This window comes from Melospiza melodia, chromosome 2 (genome assembly GCF_035770615.1).
Source record: "Melospiza melodia melodia isolate bMelMel2 chromosome 2, bMelMel2.pri, whole genome shotgun sequence".
In the NCBI taxonomy this organism is placed as follows: Eukaryota; Metazoa; Chordata; class Aves; order Passeriformes; family Passerellidae; genus Melospiza; species Melospiza melodia.
The window spans coordinates 78,892,707-78,909,428 of NC_086195.1; the positions used below are offsets into that span (position 1 = coordinate 78,892,707).

Consider the following 16,722-nt stretch of genomic DNA (forward strand, 5'->3'; position numbering starts at 1 on the left):
TTATAGATGTCTTACATTGTTCCATTATACAAAAAGTGCAACACAAACAAATGCCTGCTTCAATTGAATGCTTTTTCCTTCACTTCTGTAGTTGTTTTAAAAAAAATTGAAAACAGTTTCAAAATTAAATATAAATTACATAGAAATAGTATAACTTGACTCACTTTAACTTTTTTCCTAATCTGTCTCATATTAAGCATGATTATTAGGTTATTTGCTAATAATTCACTGCTGTTTCTTTCAGTCTTTGCAGAGGCAGATCTTTGCTAGAGAAAAGGAGTCTGTGCTGCTTTTTGTATTTTGCTCACCAGTTTTTCTGCATTATGAAATCGTCTTGTTCTTGATTCTTTATTGAAACTAAAATGATATGCAAAGATTTAAAGAGCATTATTTTTGCAAAATCAAGTTGTCCAGATTATTTCTGTTCTGAGAGGGGTATGAATGGCGTGTAGTGAATAAATGATTGCCTTATATAGTGAGTAACTTGGCTTCACAGTGGAAATAATTATTCAATAGTTTTTTATTTATAGTTTTGCAAGTATGTATGATAAACAAAGGGTCCATTAGAGGAAGTGTGAAAATATATAATTAGAGTATATCATCATGCACATGCAAAATCAGGCACCTTTATTGGGGTTGGTTTCGATGCTATTCTAAATGCTTAACTTACTGACTGTAGTGTTTTGAGAAGAGCAGTCTCTTACTCGCTTCTGGTAAATCTCTAGCAGATTTGATCTGGGTGAGAATGAGACAGTTGAGCAGTTATCTGGCATCCCTAGTGCCCAATTTCCTTTCTCTGAAAAGGTTTACTGTGGAGAGTTTCTGCAATGCTAAAGGTATCCAAAGGTGGATTGTTGGCTTGGAATGTGATACTTTTGGAAATGGGCTTTGATTTAAGCTCACAAGCTTTGCAATGATACCTTACTTCCTTTTATATCTTTTGACAGATAAAATGACAGCATATGTTGATGCTATCCATGCTGGCCCAGTTAGGCTAAAATTAGATCTTTAACCTAGTCAACCTGGTAAAGTCCTATTCAAGTTACAGATTAAATAAAAAATCCCAAAAAATACTTGTTTTTGAGTAGGGTGGTAAATGTGTGATGTCCAGAGTATAAAACAATTACACTTATTTTTCCTGCATGTTCAGGTGTGGCAAATATCTTCAAAAACAATCATTTCCTGTATATTCCATTTTCTTTAATGGGAAATACTCCAAATCAACAAACTGTTATGCAAGTATCTTTATATCTGTAACCCTCCTCCCCCAAATTTTATGATTATCTCATCCTCTGTTTCCTCCTTTGCCAGTTTTTAAAATAGATGATTTTTTCTTGCCAAGCAAAGCAGAAATACTGCCTTTAACCCTGGAAATTTGGCATCAACTTATGTCTTCTGAAATACAAACGTTAGGGAAACATGTTGTAATACATCTGTTGGAGACAACCTGTATAACATTTTCTATAATGTCTGCATGTCTATGCACCTTATCTTTACAGTTCCCTTTCCATAACTTTTTTCCTACTGGATATTTGCTTTTCCAGCAGAGCACTGGTGCCTGATGAGCATCATGAGATGGTTCCCATTCCTGTTTTATTCTGTTACAACCACAGCTCATATGTCACTGACAATTAATATGTGGTGCATTTGACTGAACTGCATGTTACAATGGTCATGGCGAGGATGTAGAAGTACTCTGAATGTGGTTTCAACAAGTTCAAGTCTAGCTGCCTGGCCAGGTGGAATTGATTAACAATCAGTATTGCTATCATTTACTGCCTTTGTGATAATGGTAATGTTTGCTTTAATGGTATTGCCTAGGGGTATATGCAGCTGTGGACTGGATCTGATCAAGGATGGGTTAAGATAGGTTAAAATAAGGCAAGAATTGAGTGTCTATTTATCCTGCATGAAAACTGTTTTTTCCTCGTCCTGTCTTCACTGGACTATTGCCATTCTGTTTCTTCATGTTTGATACCAGCTGTTGGCTCAGGGTGATTTTAGAAGTTTAAGATAGATTCTGTCATGGTGCATAAACTATCCTCTTAATTTTAGTGTTTTTTTTTTTTTTTTTTTTTTTTAATCAAGTGAAGCTATTTGGCAACACTTTCTGTTTCTTTGCTAAGGAAATGGTGTTGTGAACATTTTAAAACCATTTTTCTCTACTGGTAATTAGCCACTACCACATTGTTGAAGTAATTTATCCCACTTCCTTTTTGTCTGCCTTTGGCACTTGCTCTTGATTGTAGGCATCTTTCTTTTTCTCATCTGCAGTCACTGTAAATATAACCCTTTGCTTTATAGCACTAATGATGATGTTCACAGCTTCCTGCTTGCAAGTCGTAATTGAGTTGCAGAGAAGTTGTTTGCCTTTTTCAAACATATTGAAGTCAGTAGACTCTAGAAAACAAAGCAGATATGAACTAGAAGTGATTTTTTTTTTTTCCTCCAAAGACTTTCTGCAAATAAGATGCAATTTTCCATGGACTTGGAATAAATCATATACCCTTAGAGACTGTTAAGATCACAGTGCAAAGATGAGTCCCTTCTCTGGTTTCTTGATCACCTTGAAGAGATGACAGGATGTCATCAATTATTACACAGTCCAAGAAAGTTTGATTACTTTCAAGTTTTTAATTTACTTTTCTTCAGCAGAGTCAAAGTGCATACTTATTGGATAATAAATCACCAGAGTAAATTAGCATTTTAGGACAGATGTTTGGTTTTGGTGATGATGGACAACTTGAAGGCTGCAGTTGGCAAGAACAGAGAGAACTTCTAATATTCTCTCATCTGCAGAAGTAGTCCTGCTGAAGAACTTACAGTAACCAAGGTTTTTTCTTCATTGCTTTATCATCTGTAAAGGTTTAAGCATTTTGTTTGTGTGCTGAAAATAATTACAGAGATTTTCCTTTGTTTGCTTTAGTGGAGAACTTTATTCCTGTAGGATAATAAGAGGTGTTCTTTTCCTGTTCTAGGCATTGTAATGGAAACAAATTTTAAGCAGGTCTAACTGTTCTTGTTACTGTTTATGCCACTTTTTAGTAGCTTGTCCTTTCCTAAGTCTGCCAGTATGGAAGCTTTTAGTATGAAATATGCAGAGGGAACACTTTGGAGAAGTTCAGTTTTCCACTGAAGCCTCTCTTGTTGCGATGATCTTTAACACAATATATTTCTGATTAGCACATTATGAGGTTGGGGTTTTTTGAGAAATAAGATAATACTCTGCCCTCCTTTTTTATAGGCTGCATTTTGCTTTCTTTAACTGAATGTCCACTAAGCAGATAAAAACCTTCCCAGGTAGTATTTAAGATCCTTTGGGTTTTAGCTCTATCAGTTCTGTGATGTTTTCATTTTTGTGTGTTTAGCTCTGAAGAACAGTGTTGTTATTAAACTGTTTGTTTTAATTAAGTCACGATTATGGTATAAAGGGCAAAGACTGTTCCTCCTTAACTTCAAATATTTTTAAACTATTAGCATTTAAAAGAGAATGTTTCCAAAACATGTATGGGAGAGGATTGCACTGCATCAGTAGTTACTAGATGTCTTTCAGTCCTTTAGAATTTCTGAAGATTTAGCTCTGAGAAATATTTCTGTGTTGCTTTTTTTTCCCCTCCTTAGTAGGTGGAAAAATATGATAAAGTAGAGGTGCTTGAAAACCTCTCTTTTCCAGATCTATATTTTCATGTGGTTGTTTGTTTACTTATCTGTGCTACTACTTTGTCTACATAAAGGCTTTGCAAGACTTAATGTAAACATTGAAATAGTTGGTGTCCATAAATACCAGATGTGGTGCTTGGCTTTTTTGGCGAATTACCTATGGAATGTGCCTTTAGGATTTGTACTTTATGAAGCAACTACTGACTCAGCATACAAAGAGTTTAGCACTAATAACACAAAATCAATTTTTAAGGGTCACAGTGAAGGTTTATCTGATCCTGGATCCTGTTTCAGAGAGGATCATACTTGGATACTGCTGGAAAGCTATAAAACAAAACAAGCATAGAATGGTTTTTCCTGTACTGTATCATTGTAGATTTTGTTTTGTGGCTTGTAGAGAGGATATCTGCCCTCTCTGCCCTTTGAGTATTTCTTCTTAATTTCTATGACGCTGGCCTTTCACAGTGTTTTGCACACTGAATAAAAGAGATATGATTAAGAAACGATTTAATAATGCCAAGTCAGGCACTCTGGAATAAGAAATACCACGAGCAGCAAAACTACACAAATCCATGGCTTTGGCTAACTTTAAAGAATCTGAAAACATCATTTCTATGTTTATACAGTGCAATCAAGACTTTTCTTGACAAATGACAAAGACTGTTAAGAGATTTAAGAGACATTTTTTGCAGATACCAGATCATTCACGTAGCTCTTGTTGGAGTCCTGTCCTTTCATACCATCTGCTTTGGAGAGAAAAGTAGATCTGCATTATTCTGTACTCTAAATTGGTGAGACTGGTATTGGCAGCAATATTATCTTTGTCTTCCTGTCTGATAGATACAAGAGAATATTTTCATCCTTCTTTCCAGCAGTGCTCTGAGCGCTCAGGTTCTTTTGATGAGTAATTGGGGGTCTTGGTAGTATGATCATCAGTTTTTACAATAAAATACAAAGTCCTCTAAGGTTCAGTGGCTTTCCAGCATTTCATTGCTTGTTCAGATAGTGGCAGTGTCCAACAGGTACCCACCTTGTAGGTATGTAATTTGTAATTGGGTTAGGTTGAAATATATAGAACTTCTGTAAAAGGTGCACTTGGTCCATGTAAGCAAGTTCTTCCCCACCTTAGTTATTGTATAAAGGGTGCAGACATTCCATGGGATGTTTGGTCAGTTGGGACAACATGCTTGGTAAAGATAATAAATTAAGACAAACATATGTATTGCTTTAGAACTCTTTTTTTGATAGATTGTACAAGCTGATATTTTTTGTATTGATAACATTGTAGGTCTACTAATGAAATGGATTTAAATCATTATAGTTTTTGTACAGTACCAAAGTACTCTTATCAATCAATTTATAGTCAGTAAATTTACATGATGTTGGCATGTAACTGAGATTCTTCTCTCATATCAATTTTATTTCCATGTAAAATTTTAAAATCTAGAATGGAAAGTTTAAAATTTCATGATGTAAACATTTACTAGACACTTGTAGATGATCTTGAGAAGTTGGTATCCAAACCTATCATACATACATTGAAGAAAAAAAATCCCAGGCATCCAAGAGTATTTTGTTGTGATTTTTCAAATTCATCAAATGAAAGCAGAAAGCTGTAATAAAAGCTGTCAGACTGTTTTAACTGCAGATTTTGTTTCTACTTGCGTTGCTTACTGTGCTGTGACAGATAGTGTTTATAGTTTTCAAACAATTCTGCAGTACTGTTTTTTGCCAAATGATAACTGTTTATCCTTGGAGAAATGTGGGCTCCCTGTATTCCACTAGAAATGATTTTTATCAGTTTTAATGGTATGATTCATGTTTGATGTGCCTGAGAATATCCTTCTGTGCTCCCTGGCCTCCCTAAAGAAGGGATTTTAAAGCTGCTCCACAGAGCAACTTACCAGTTTTGTTTTGCTTTGTCCTGCACATTGCTCTCATCAGTTGGTGATGAGTTGAATTCTGTCCAATTCTGGCATATTTCTGAAATTCAGTTGGAATTTTGTTTTTGTAATGAGGGACTGTGCAGTATTTTCTTATCAATCTGCACTCTTAAGAAGTATTTGTAAATATAAACAAGGAGACAGTGTATACAATGCTACAGTGGATAGCGACTTGGTGCCTGCAAGCTCATCACCACCCACTTCTTCAGGAGATCCTAAACCCACTGTGCTGTTTGCTTGCTAATGCTATAGGGTACTTTTTTCTACATCAATGTCCTGAAGTCAGTAAATGTGCCAAAAGCAGGAACTGTTATTTTCTTGCCCAAAGAGAAAGTGCTCAAGAAGATGCTTTAATCATAAAGTAGCTGATTTTTAAATGTCTTTGCTAACCATGTATCTTGAGTAATTACCAGCTCATCTACATTTGGTACAGCTGTTAAGTGCACTGAAGAGTGAATGCTAGATACATTCTTATGGGATCAGTCTGATTGTATCTTTTCTATTACATCTGGAAACTGCTTCTATAAATGAAAGAGCTCCTGTTTTTATACTTTTCTTTCCTTGATGTCACTGTGACCTCTTAACCTTTACTGAACATGTAAAAAGAGGTTGTTATTTGAGACCAAGGCATTTATTCTTTTGTAACCTTTCCCTGTCTTTGGCTTGCAGGATATGCAAAGAGAATCAGTTTTTACCAAGTGTTAAACCTTACCTATTTGATTTCTTCTCAAAATCAAACCTTACCTATTTGATTACCTATTGAAACCTTACCTGGCAAATGCTGAATGCAAGTAGCTGGATTTTCTAGTCCTGTAGTTAAAGGACGCTTTGATCAAGTGCTGTTTGTTTGCCACTAATATTTCAAGCCAAAGGAGGAAAAGAGTCACTGGTCTGAACCCATGTCTTAGCCCCAGATATTCAGAACTCCAGGCATAGTTTTAAAATCAGCTCAAGTAGGGATATTGGCAAGTCACTTAACTGGTTTGCCTCTTCTTTTCCCTTTGTTAAGTGAGAAGTTTTGTTCATTCTTTGGACTGTTTATAAGGAATCAAATGTAAATTTTCATTGGCGCTTGAAAACATCAGCAAAAACTAATTTTTTCATGTTTGCTTGAGATTTCTTTTTTTTTTCCCTTTTGATCAGGTACAAAGAAGGTGGTGAAGCTTTGTTGGTATTGCTTCCTTCTGAAGAAAAAGGGATGGTGGAACAGCTGGCACAGAGGAAAGTACCTATCAGTGAAATCAAGTAAGTGGCTAATGCCCTGCCTGTTATTCAACCTTCTTTCTGCAAGAGTAATCTTGATGAGTCTATGACAATCTTGATAAAGTGCTTTAATTGCCTGAAGCTGGACAAATCAGGGAAATGAATTAGTTTTGGTAGTGTTGTAGAAGGAAAAGACCTTGAGAGGTTACCTATTTTATTGCTGTTCCCAAAGGCATGATGAGCTGCACAAATCATTCTTATCAGATGCCAATTAATATATTCACAGTTTCCCAAAGAGACCTCATCCATACTCAACAGTTACTACCATTAACATTTTTTCTTCAAGTGTCTGATAAGACTTGTAAGTAATTTAAATGAAATATTTCTTTTGCCTTGTGCCAAGAATATATGGAAAGTGATGTATTCTCTTACTCTCTGCAGCTTCTTTTTATGTAATTGAACATGATAATGCTCTCTTTCTCTTTTGCAGATTAAACAATTACAATTTCTTTAATCCGTCCCTGTATGTTTTTATTGCTGTTATCATTTTTGTTTCTCTTATCTGTTTTTTCTTTAGTTCTGGACTTTTTCTTCAACTTGTCATGACCTTTCTGAATCAGTTAGTTGAAGGACAGGAAGTGAAAGATGGTAATTTTACATACTAAAAAGAGGGTTCCAAGGAAAGCCTCTAAGGAGCTATGCTATCTGTACAAATAGAACTGCCTTTGAAGCAGTTGCAGAAGCATATAACAATACCAGGTGAAAATAAAAAGGCATGTTTCCATTTTCTGTTAAATGCAGAGTAATGGATATGTGGGAAACACAAAAATCCTAACTGTAAAAATATTAGAAGAAAAGACCACCACTAAAAAATTGATGGTACTTTCTTATTTAGCAGCTATAGGTAGGAACGGGTTTACTGTTTTCTGAGCCTGTCGGTCTGATGTTGAATTAAGAGAGAAAAGAGAATGTGAAGGAAATATGGAAGAATTGAAAACAAGCCAGAAAATGTGATATCAGCCTGACTCCATTTTTAACACTTAAAAAGTTCAGGTCACACCATGCCAAAAATTGTACAGCAGAGATAAAAGAAATCAGAGAAGGATGACAAGGTAGAAAATGTCAGTTTCTGTATGAGTGGATATGAGCAAAGCTAGGCTTGTTTTACCTTGAAAAGCTGTGGTTTGCATGTGAAGATACAGATGTCTAAGCAAAGAAGGGAATTACCTATACTGAATTTCTATGTAGAACAATTGTTTTTGAGAAGAAATCAAATTAGGGTGAAACCTTAGGTGGTTATTTTCACCTCATTGCTTAATCTTCAGGTTTGCTCAAAATTTACAGGTGAACATTTCTCCAGAGAACAGAAACAATGCACAGAGTACTTTCTGGATTTAAAGTTTAATTTTACTTTTAAAAGTATTTTTGTTGTATAGGATATGCCATTTCAAAGGCTCTTCTGAACTGTACCTGTGACTACTATTTCTGTGTAACAAACTGAGTACCCAGCAGCTGGTGAAATAAATCTGCCTTTTCTCGTTAAACACTTATCAAATCCATGCAGGATGTGGACCAACTTCAAACATAAACAATTTTTGCTAAAACAGTGAAATAAGGACTATAATGCAGTCCAACAACTACTCAGTGACAACCCAAACAAAACCTCACCAACTGAATGTGGATAATATCGGTAAAGCAACTGAAGTCTGGCATTTTCTTTTCCATTAAGCATCATAGTGCTTTAAAAGGATCTGTTGTATAACCACTGCAGTAAATTTTCTCTTTCCAAAATTCATCTTTTTCCATCTTAAAATGGTAGTTATTGAAGTAATTTATCTTTCTTTTATATTCAGTAAATAGATGTCTGATCTCATACACATTATAAATATTTCTCCTTTCCCGTTTCTTTGTCAGCTAAGCTTTTAACTTCGTAAGTAATGGTGCTAATTGTTTGAACAGCTTATCAAAGGAAGTGGTAAAATAACCTCTTTAGGCTGTGTTTATCCATGTAAATAGAAATCCATGTTTTTGTACAGGGATAATAGTCCAATTTTAATAGGGCAAATATGTCACCCCCAATAAATGCACATTATATTTATAATCCAAGCTAGGTGAGTCTCTAGAGAGACATTAATGGTTGCATCTCTTAACATATTGTTGTTAATCTGGTGTTACTTTGATGGAAAACTCTGCTGCTTTATTTTTTTTTTTAATAATACCCCAGAAACTCCTTCTTGTACCAAGCCACTAGGACATACGTATTATAAATGCGTTCAAGAAATATTCTTAATTGGAATCATTATTAGAAAAGTCAAGGGTTTTGATTGATAACATATTTTAACATCCTGCCCCAATATCCAGATTTTCAATCTGCAAAATAAACTTTAATAGAATTTATAACATTAAAATGAAGGGGAATGCTTTCACTTAGAATTGTCTGCTTAATGTATTATGATTTAAAATTTGTAGCATTGTCCTTGTAAAAGGCTAACTAAAATCCTTAAAAAGTTATTCTTGTAATTACTTGTGGATTGCAAACCAGTTAAATTCTAGAAGTTTTTAACTACAGATTTTCTCATGCCATTTGCTTCCAGCCAGTTTCCCAATTAATATAAGGCCAGTGTGTTTTGTCAGTTTATAAATTGTTTAAGAAGTTGCATGAACCCGTGGATCATGTTCCAGGTCTTGTGGTGAAGTCTTCTCCTGTTGTTTGTGCTTATTCGCCTAATTATAGATTCTTAAGAATTCTAACTTGGGAATTAGAAGATAATGAGCACTGCTCATTGCCAACAGAGTTTAATGTTCAAGTTGCTGAAATTCATTCTGAAAGCTTTTTTTCAAAAGCTTGTTTCTAAAACGTTGTACAAACGTTGTATATTCAAGTGTTTGTTTGGCTGTTCTTATTGACCTGTGTTCTGGTACAGTGGTCATAAGAATGCTGTTTTTTTCTTATTTTGTATTTTTTGATTTGCAAACTATTTTTGATGTTGTTTTGTTTCATCTAGACAGACCTTTTAAAACAGTTCTACAATTTGAACGTAGAGAAGGGAAGAACTTTCCTTGATACCTGTTCAAAGGACTGGGGTTTAAGCTCTTTCCTTAATTTTCAATGTTAGGTCTAAGCTGCCAGTAGAGGTTTTCAGTAAACTAGTCCCTTGTAATTAGCACAAGCTGCCAATTTACAGATAGTGCTTTTAACAGTACATAACTTCTTCATTATTCAAAAAGAGCAAGAGAAAATGCAAAATATGCAGTAATAAATACAATAGCTTAGAGCATTTAAATATGGCAAAAAGGTACTCTGAAAGTATTAGTTTGTACATTTTTTAAAGGAGTCTGTAATCTCCAAGTTTACCATGCAAGCTGTAAATTTAAATTATTTTTGGTAGTATTTGAGGTTACTTTGTTGCATCTAACTTTGTTGGGTAAAAAGATAAGAGCGGCTTCCTCAGGGGTTCCCATGACAGATTTTGTGTCTAGAAAATTTTACCAAAGGAAGTGCAAGTATGTAGATAGCCATGATGTAGTATTGCTTTCTTTAATTTTATGGCAAAAAAGATATTTTTTGAGGAAAAAAGCAAAAACAACAACAAAACACCTTTTTTCCTTTCTTTTTTCTTTCTCACAGTGGATAATATTTGGATGTGTATCCCACACGTTGGTGGTATCAATATAGGGGATCTGTTAAAACTGGCTGCCTCCCAGTTGCCATAGTTACTGTAAGAGTGGTGTCACTATTGAGTGTGGTTCTACACCGGTGTGTGATCTGCTGGGTGAGCCTTCCTTAGGTGCCAGCCCTTCCCCCTCCCTCCAGCCTTCAGGATGTCTAGTTGGAGCCACAGGGAGCCACATTCACACTGAGAGCACAGAGCAAAACCTGCTGCTGCTGCCTGGAAGCTGGATGGAAATCTGGAAACTGTTCTGCTGCAGCAGGGCAGCAGGGTCTTTTAGGTGGTTCATCTTTTTTGCTTAAATACTATTTTGGAGTAGAATGGGGGAAGGACAATGCCTAGTTAAAACAGTGCTTGTATCCTAGTATATAAACCAGAGAAAATTAGAGGAAATCAAAATATGTATCAACCAGAAAATTTGCTGTCTGATCAATACATAAGGCCAGGAAAGCTGGGTTCATGTTTACATCATGGCATAGTCAAGCGTGGCCATTTATGCAACTGGTAGGCAAAACTAGCTTCAGAAAGTTGTACTACTCCTTAAAGGTAAGATATGTGATCACAGAGTAAGAAATAACCAGCCTACTTAAAATGGCAGACCATGTTATAAAACCCCCTTCTAGCCTTTGCATAGTTGGTTTTAGCTCATTGGTTCTTGCCATTTAGGCAAGCTTATAAATTATGATAACTAATTTCAGTGTTTAGCTTTTAGGTTTGCTTCTCCTAATAGTCACATGTATAGACTTTATTGTAAAGAGTTTTATTTGTTCAGAAGGAAATAACATACAGCTAAAATCCAATTTAACAGTGGCCAGCTTTCTCAGTTTTTGAATCTCAGGATGAGAGGAAGATGACAGTGGATGACTGTCATGATACAGTGTTGGAGAAGAGAGAATTCAGTACTGCTCCTGTTTTTTCGGTAGTCAGTGCTGCAAATTTGCTCATTCATTAACAAACACATAAGCTCAAAATGTGTCTGGGGTACCATGTTCTTAGTTGACATTGCTTAGATTTATACCACATTATCTGGCCATTCTTTTAAATGTGGAATGTCCTGTTCTTGTTTTTGCAGTTTTCGGCTTTTTCAAATCCTTTTCTTGCATATTTCAATCAAATTACTCAGAATTTAGATTCAGTCTACAAAATGTGGCTGTATTTTGTCTCGAATTGTTGTCTATTATGCTTGGAGCCTCAATGACACATAGTCTCTTATGAATAATGAATCATATTCCTACAATAATCAAGTCATAGAAAATAATGAGTAATAGCATGTCCAGGTGAAAATTGAAACTTCATAAGCATTTTGAGTCTGACAGTGGCAGCAGGAAGTAGTTTGCAGTCTCAGCAACTGTTTGAGAAGTGCTCCAAGGCCATTTTTTCATTACTTTAAGATTTCACATAGACCATATTTCCCTATTTTATGAGAATGTACCACTGCCAGATGCTTTCCTGAAAGCAAACATGACATCTACTGTTTCTTTCCCATTCTTAAAACCTGCTAATGCTGCTATGGAAGATAATCAAACTGATGAATCATATTTTGCTTCTGACTAAGCTGTGTTAGCTGTTGTGTATTTGCTTATTTTCTTTAGGTCCTTACAAATTAGTTTTTTTTGGTATCAAGAAAAAGTTAATTGTTTAACTTCCTTTTTGCCCCCTTTGAGTATGAGCACTGTATTTACGTGGCCTTTTAGATAGGATTTTTTTTTCCTTCATCTTGATGAGTTGTTAAGATTAGATACAACTGTGACTCCAAGTGCTTTTACTTTCTCTAGTTGCTATGGAGCAAATTTCTTCTGACCCAGCTGATTTATCAGAGTACTTGGTCTCCCATGATTTGTGATTCTGGTGTGAGCTTGCACTGTGCTGTAGCTGTTGTTAGCTGACTGATTGCAGCTGCCACTTGGAGTGAAGACAAGGAAAAAAGGCACTGGCTAATTTTAGGACTTTGAGGTCATCTCTTAATAGCTTTCCTATAACTTAGCAGCAATCCAACACTTTTCTGGACTGTCTTACTACTGGTGTTCATATTAATTTTTTTATAACTCATGCTATCCCTTCTTTACTTTTTGTACCATTATATTTCAAAGATTTGTTGGTCAGTTTGTCCCCCACTCAATTTTTCACGCTTCTTTTCTTCTGTCTTATGCTTTTACATTTTTAGAGCAAATTATGTGTTATGTGGAAACTGGAACTCATGTTGTTTGGTCTTTCACTAAAACTGTAACTAATAGTGCTTCTGTACACTGTAGTTTTCCCCTGGCTGTATCTGAACAGAGTGAAGAAATTGAAATTGTAAGGGAATGAAGCTTGATATCTGTTTTCATATTTAGTAAGAATAACCTCCCACCATGTTTGCTAGGTTTTATGATACACTGGGGTGGCAGTAGCAGCTCAAAAGTAGATGAGATCTGGGCAAATAAATCTGCAATAATGTAGGTATCACTGGAATAAATTTAAAAATTCAGAATCTGGGAGAGGACCAGATATCTTTTTAGTAGGTTTAATGGCAATTTCTATAGTGCAGTCAATATTCTTTATTTACTTGAGAAGCTCTTAAATCTGTTTAATCTCAATGTCCTTTATTATTGCTCACCTGGCTATTTCTTCTATGAAGTACTTAAATTTCAGTATTCCTGGCACAATGAATCTTATTTAAGCTTTTAAAAATGCTGACATTTTCCTTATGAAGACTTTTATTTCAGTATAAGGTAGTACTATAATTCATTATGCTGTTTCTGTATTTTTGCAGTATTTTTATAAAATCAAGAAGTTCTTTTCTACTGATTTCTACTTTGCTCTGTAGTTTCACTACCTTCTCTGAAAGCTGTCTAAATAAAACAGCTGCCATTTGTCTTTTCTGCATTATTTGTTTGAGGAGTGTAATCTTCATAATATGGTTCCATTCTCTGTTATTTCAGTGGTAATAGCTCTGTGCATATTAAAACAATGCAAAAGATGTGAAGATGCTCCTGAGAACCTAACAGGTGCTTATTCTGAAATCTTCTAATAATTAAAGCTTGTTTTTTTTTCTTTTTTTGTTTTTCTTTTTCTTTAAATTAGAATTAATCCTGAAAAACTTACAGATATTCAAAAGAGGCTGCAAGCATTCTTAGCTCAAGATCAGGAGTTGAAAGAGAAAGCTCAAAGGGTAAGTCATCTGCTGCACTGTAATTCTTGGGGCATGTTGGTTGAGTGGAACTGCAGTTGGAATAACTGAGCAGCTCAGACATGCCCTAGGAGCAGTGATTGGAACTGAAGAGCCACCAGAGATAATTGAGCACTTGTATTAGGAGAGAAACATAATTTAGAGAGAACCAGAGTCTTCTGAGTGATGTCCAGTGACAGAAGAGGAGGCAACAGGCACAAATTTCTGTACAAAAAGCTCAATTTAAACCCATAAATAGCCTTTCTTGTGAGAATGGCTGAACACTAGAACAGCAAGGGTGTGCAATCTCCAAATGCTGGTTATTAAAAACTGGGTTCCTTCCTGAGTAGCCTGTCTAGCTGACCTTGGTTTGAGCAGGTGCTTGCACTAGATGGTCTCTGAAGTTTCTTCTCAACTTCAACTACTTCGAGTTTCTTGGAAAGATGGTACAAAAAATGTCAAAATAATGCTACTAATAAAAAAGGTGTCTTGAAAATAGCAGATCGCATTACTTGACTTGAAAAGCTGGAGATATGAAACCATGTAGGCCTCAACATGCCCACCTTGATCAATTTTTATTTGTCATATATCCTGAATATATGTGACAATTTGTCCTTTCTCAGGGTAAAATTGAATGCATTGAATAAAGCATTTTAACTTTTGTTTAGATTTAAATGATCAGCAAAATAGATTAGAATAGCTCTTCTGGGTAAGATGGAGAATTATGTGAATGGGATTTCTTTACTGTGCTGGTTAATGCTGGGAGACTTCATGGACTGACAATATGTGCTTATCACCACGTGTTTATCAGGTTTGGGGACGGTAGGGACCCTTCAAATAACTAAGTAGGTGCCTGGATGAGAATGAGCTTGGTTGTAAAAGATACTTTCTGTGAAAGGTAGCCTGTGAAACATTTTTGGAAATTGCACTGCCTCTTGCCATCACTAAACATGTTTGCTGACCCTTCCTTGGTTTTGTAATATTTTTAGGCCATGAACTCTTTGTAATATAGCTTGCTACTTTTTTATTGAAACACTGCAACACGTTGGTTTGTTGGGGTTTTGTTTTGTTTTTGAATTGTGTATATCATTAGCCTGTGAATTCTGTAGTTGTATCAAGTCTCTTCAAAACTATACAAAATTAAAAGCTCAGTTTGAGATGCAGGAAAACACAGTTGGAAGGATAATAGGCAAATCTTTCACGCCATTTTTTCTTATATATATAGGTCGAATTGAAAGAGTACCACCAAAGACCACATGGTGAGAAACCCAGAAATGCCAAAGCCTGAGAAATACATGATTGCAGAGATTCTGGATTAGTGTTAATAACTTTTTATTTTTATGAGCTAGTGTGGATACTAATGACACTTGAAGCTATACTGGTAAACCTGAGTGGTAGGGTAAAATGAGAAGAGGATTGTGAAAGCTTAGAGAAACCAAGAGTTTCAAGCTTTCTGTTGAACTGGGATGTAAAATGAGTCAAATTGAAATATTTAAAACTCTTGAGATTCATCTCACCTAGCTTTAGATGTCCTCTGTGAGTTAGTCTGCCTGAACTTTCTTTTATAGCTGATAGGGTGGAATAAGCACTTCTATAATGCCTTCTGGCACAGATACCTTAAAACCCCTTTGGGATGGATGGATGAATGTTTTTTTTATTTGTGCTGCAAAGGTAGGATGTGTGATGTGACCTATCTTGGAGGCCTGCAGTAGGGACACCTAGTGAGTCAGAGGAATGCCATTCTTACTTCTCTAAACAAGGAGATTTAAATCAAAGTGCCTGAGGAGCTCAGTGTGAGCTTTGTGAATAAAATGTCTAAGGCAATGTTCCAAGGGAATGCTTTTAAAAACTATTTTTGGCGTTTAGGTATTCCAGGTTTTTGTAGTGCATAAAGCATTACTTGAAGCAGTGGGGAATGTCAGTGTAAGCTTCATCCTTGCTGCACAAACCAGAGGCACTGGTGTCACATTCATCTCCAGCTGCCACGGGAAGTTGCAGCTACACCAATTTATGTCAGAAGTGACAGAGCAGCTGGCTGGGGGAGGATGAGAGTAGGAGTAATCCAGCATCATTTTACTTGGAATGAAAACACCAACAAACCTCTGTTTCTGCCTTTGGCTTTTTAAGATCGCTTAAAAGGCAGAGAAGGATCATTCTGAATTGAGCAGAGGAGTGATAAAATTTCAAAATAGCTCAAGAATAAAATGAAACATGGGCTGTCTGTCAGTATTGCAGATACAAACTTAAATTCGTTTGGAAAAATTTTAATTGCCATCTAATTACCATTTGAGGCTATTTTTGTTGCAGTTTTTAATTTATGGATAGCAGAGAAGTGTTATTCTTGCAGGCAAGCTGTAAATACATTCAATTTTTGAAAAGCTTGAAGTATGGACAAGTGATTTATCACAGAAGTGTCCCTCCTTAATCAGGTTTAACTATGAATGTTCAGACATACTATGCAAATGTGCCCAAGTAGTCTTTCATGTTAATGTGAATAAAACAATGAAATGCATGCAAATGAAATCCTGACCTTGGATCCTTATCTGAAATGCTAGATTTCTCAGAGGCATGGGTGTGTTACTTTGTCTAGCCTGTCTGTTGCAAGCTGCCAAGTTCTTGACATTTGTAGTGTACGAAATAAATTCCCAACCTGAGTGGATGAGATAGCAGTGAAACCGCACGTCTGTGCACAGAAGTTCAGATAGGATTGTAGTCTACCATCATGTGATGAGGGCATGAAGCCTAACTTATTGTGTCCTCTAAGCTTGTTGATTTGCTTCAAGGTGCCTTCATTTTTTTTGAAAATAGAAAGTTCTTGATTACTAATTGCTTCAACAAACTTCATGGTTCATTTAGTAGGACATGGCTCCCCTGCTATTGCTTGGAAAGATGGTTTAAATCAGATCAGGGCTTTGAAACCTTTGCAGTTCTTCTCATGGACTGATGCTGCCTGTTGGCATTTCTTGTAATTGTAATATTTAATATGTCAGTTTAGCCAGTTCTGGAAAACAGTTTAAAAAAAGAATCTTTTTTTCTTGCTAGTCGAATGTTATTGTGGCACTGAAGTGATGTCTGTCCATTAAATTCTTCATGACAC

General features: G+C 35.7%; 1 protein-coding gene across 1 annotated transcript in view; it reads left to right on the plus strand.

Moving 5' to 3' along the window:
- The window catches only part of DDX10 (DEAD-box helicase 10), a 153,355-nt gene that overhangs the window by 19,308 nt on the left and 117,325 nt on the right, over positions 1-16,722 (plus strand). The window contains exons 10-11 of the mRNA XM_063148975.1: positions 6,747-6,848; positions 13,541-13,628. Coding sequence (XP_063005045.1) covers positions 6,747-6,848; positions 13,541-13,628 — 190 coding nt within the window. The remainder of the gene's footprint in view (positions 1-6,746; positions 6,849-13,540; positions 13,629-16,722) is intronic.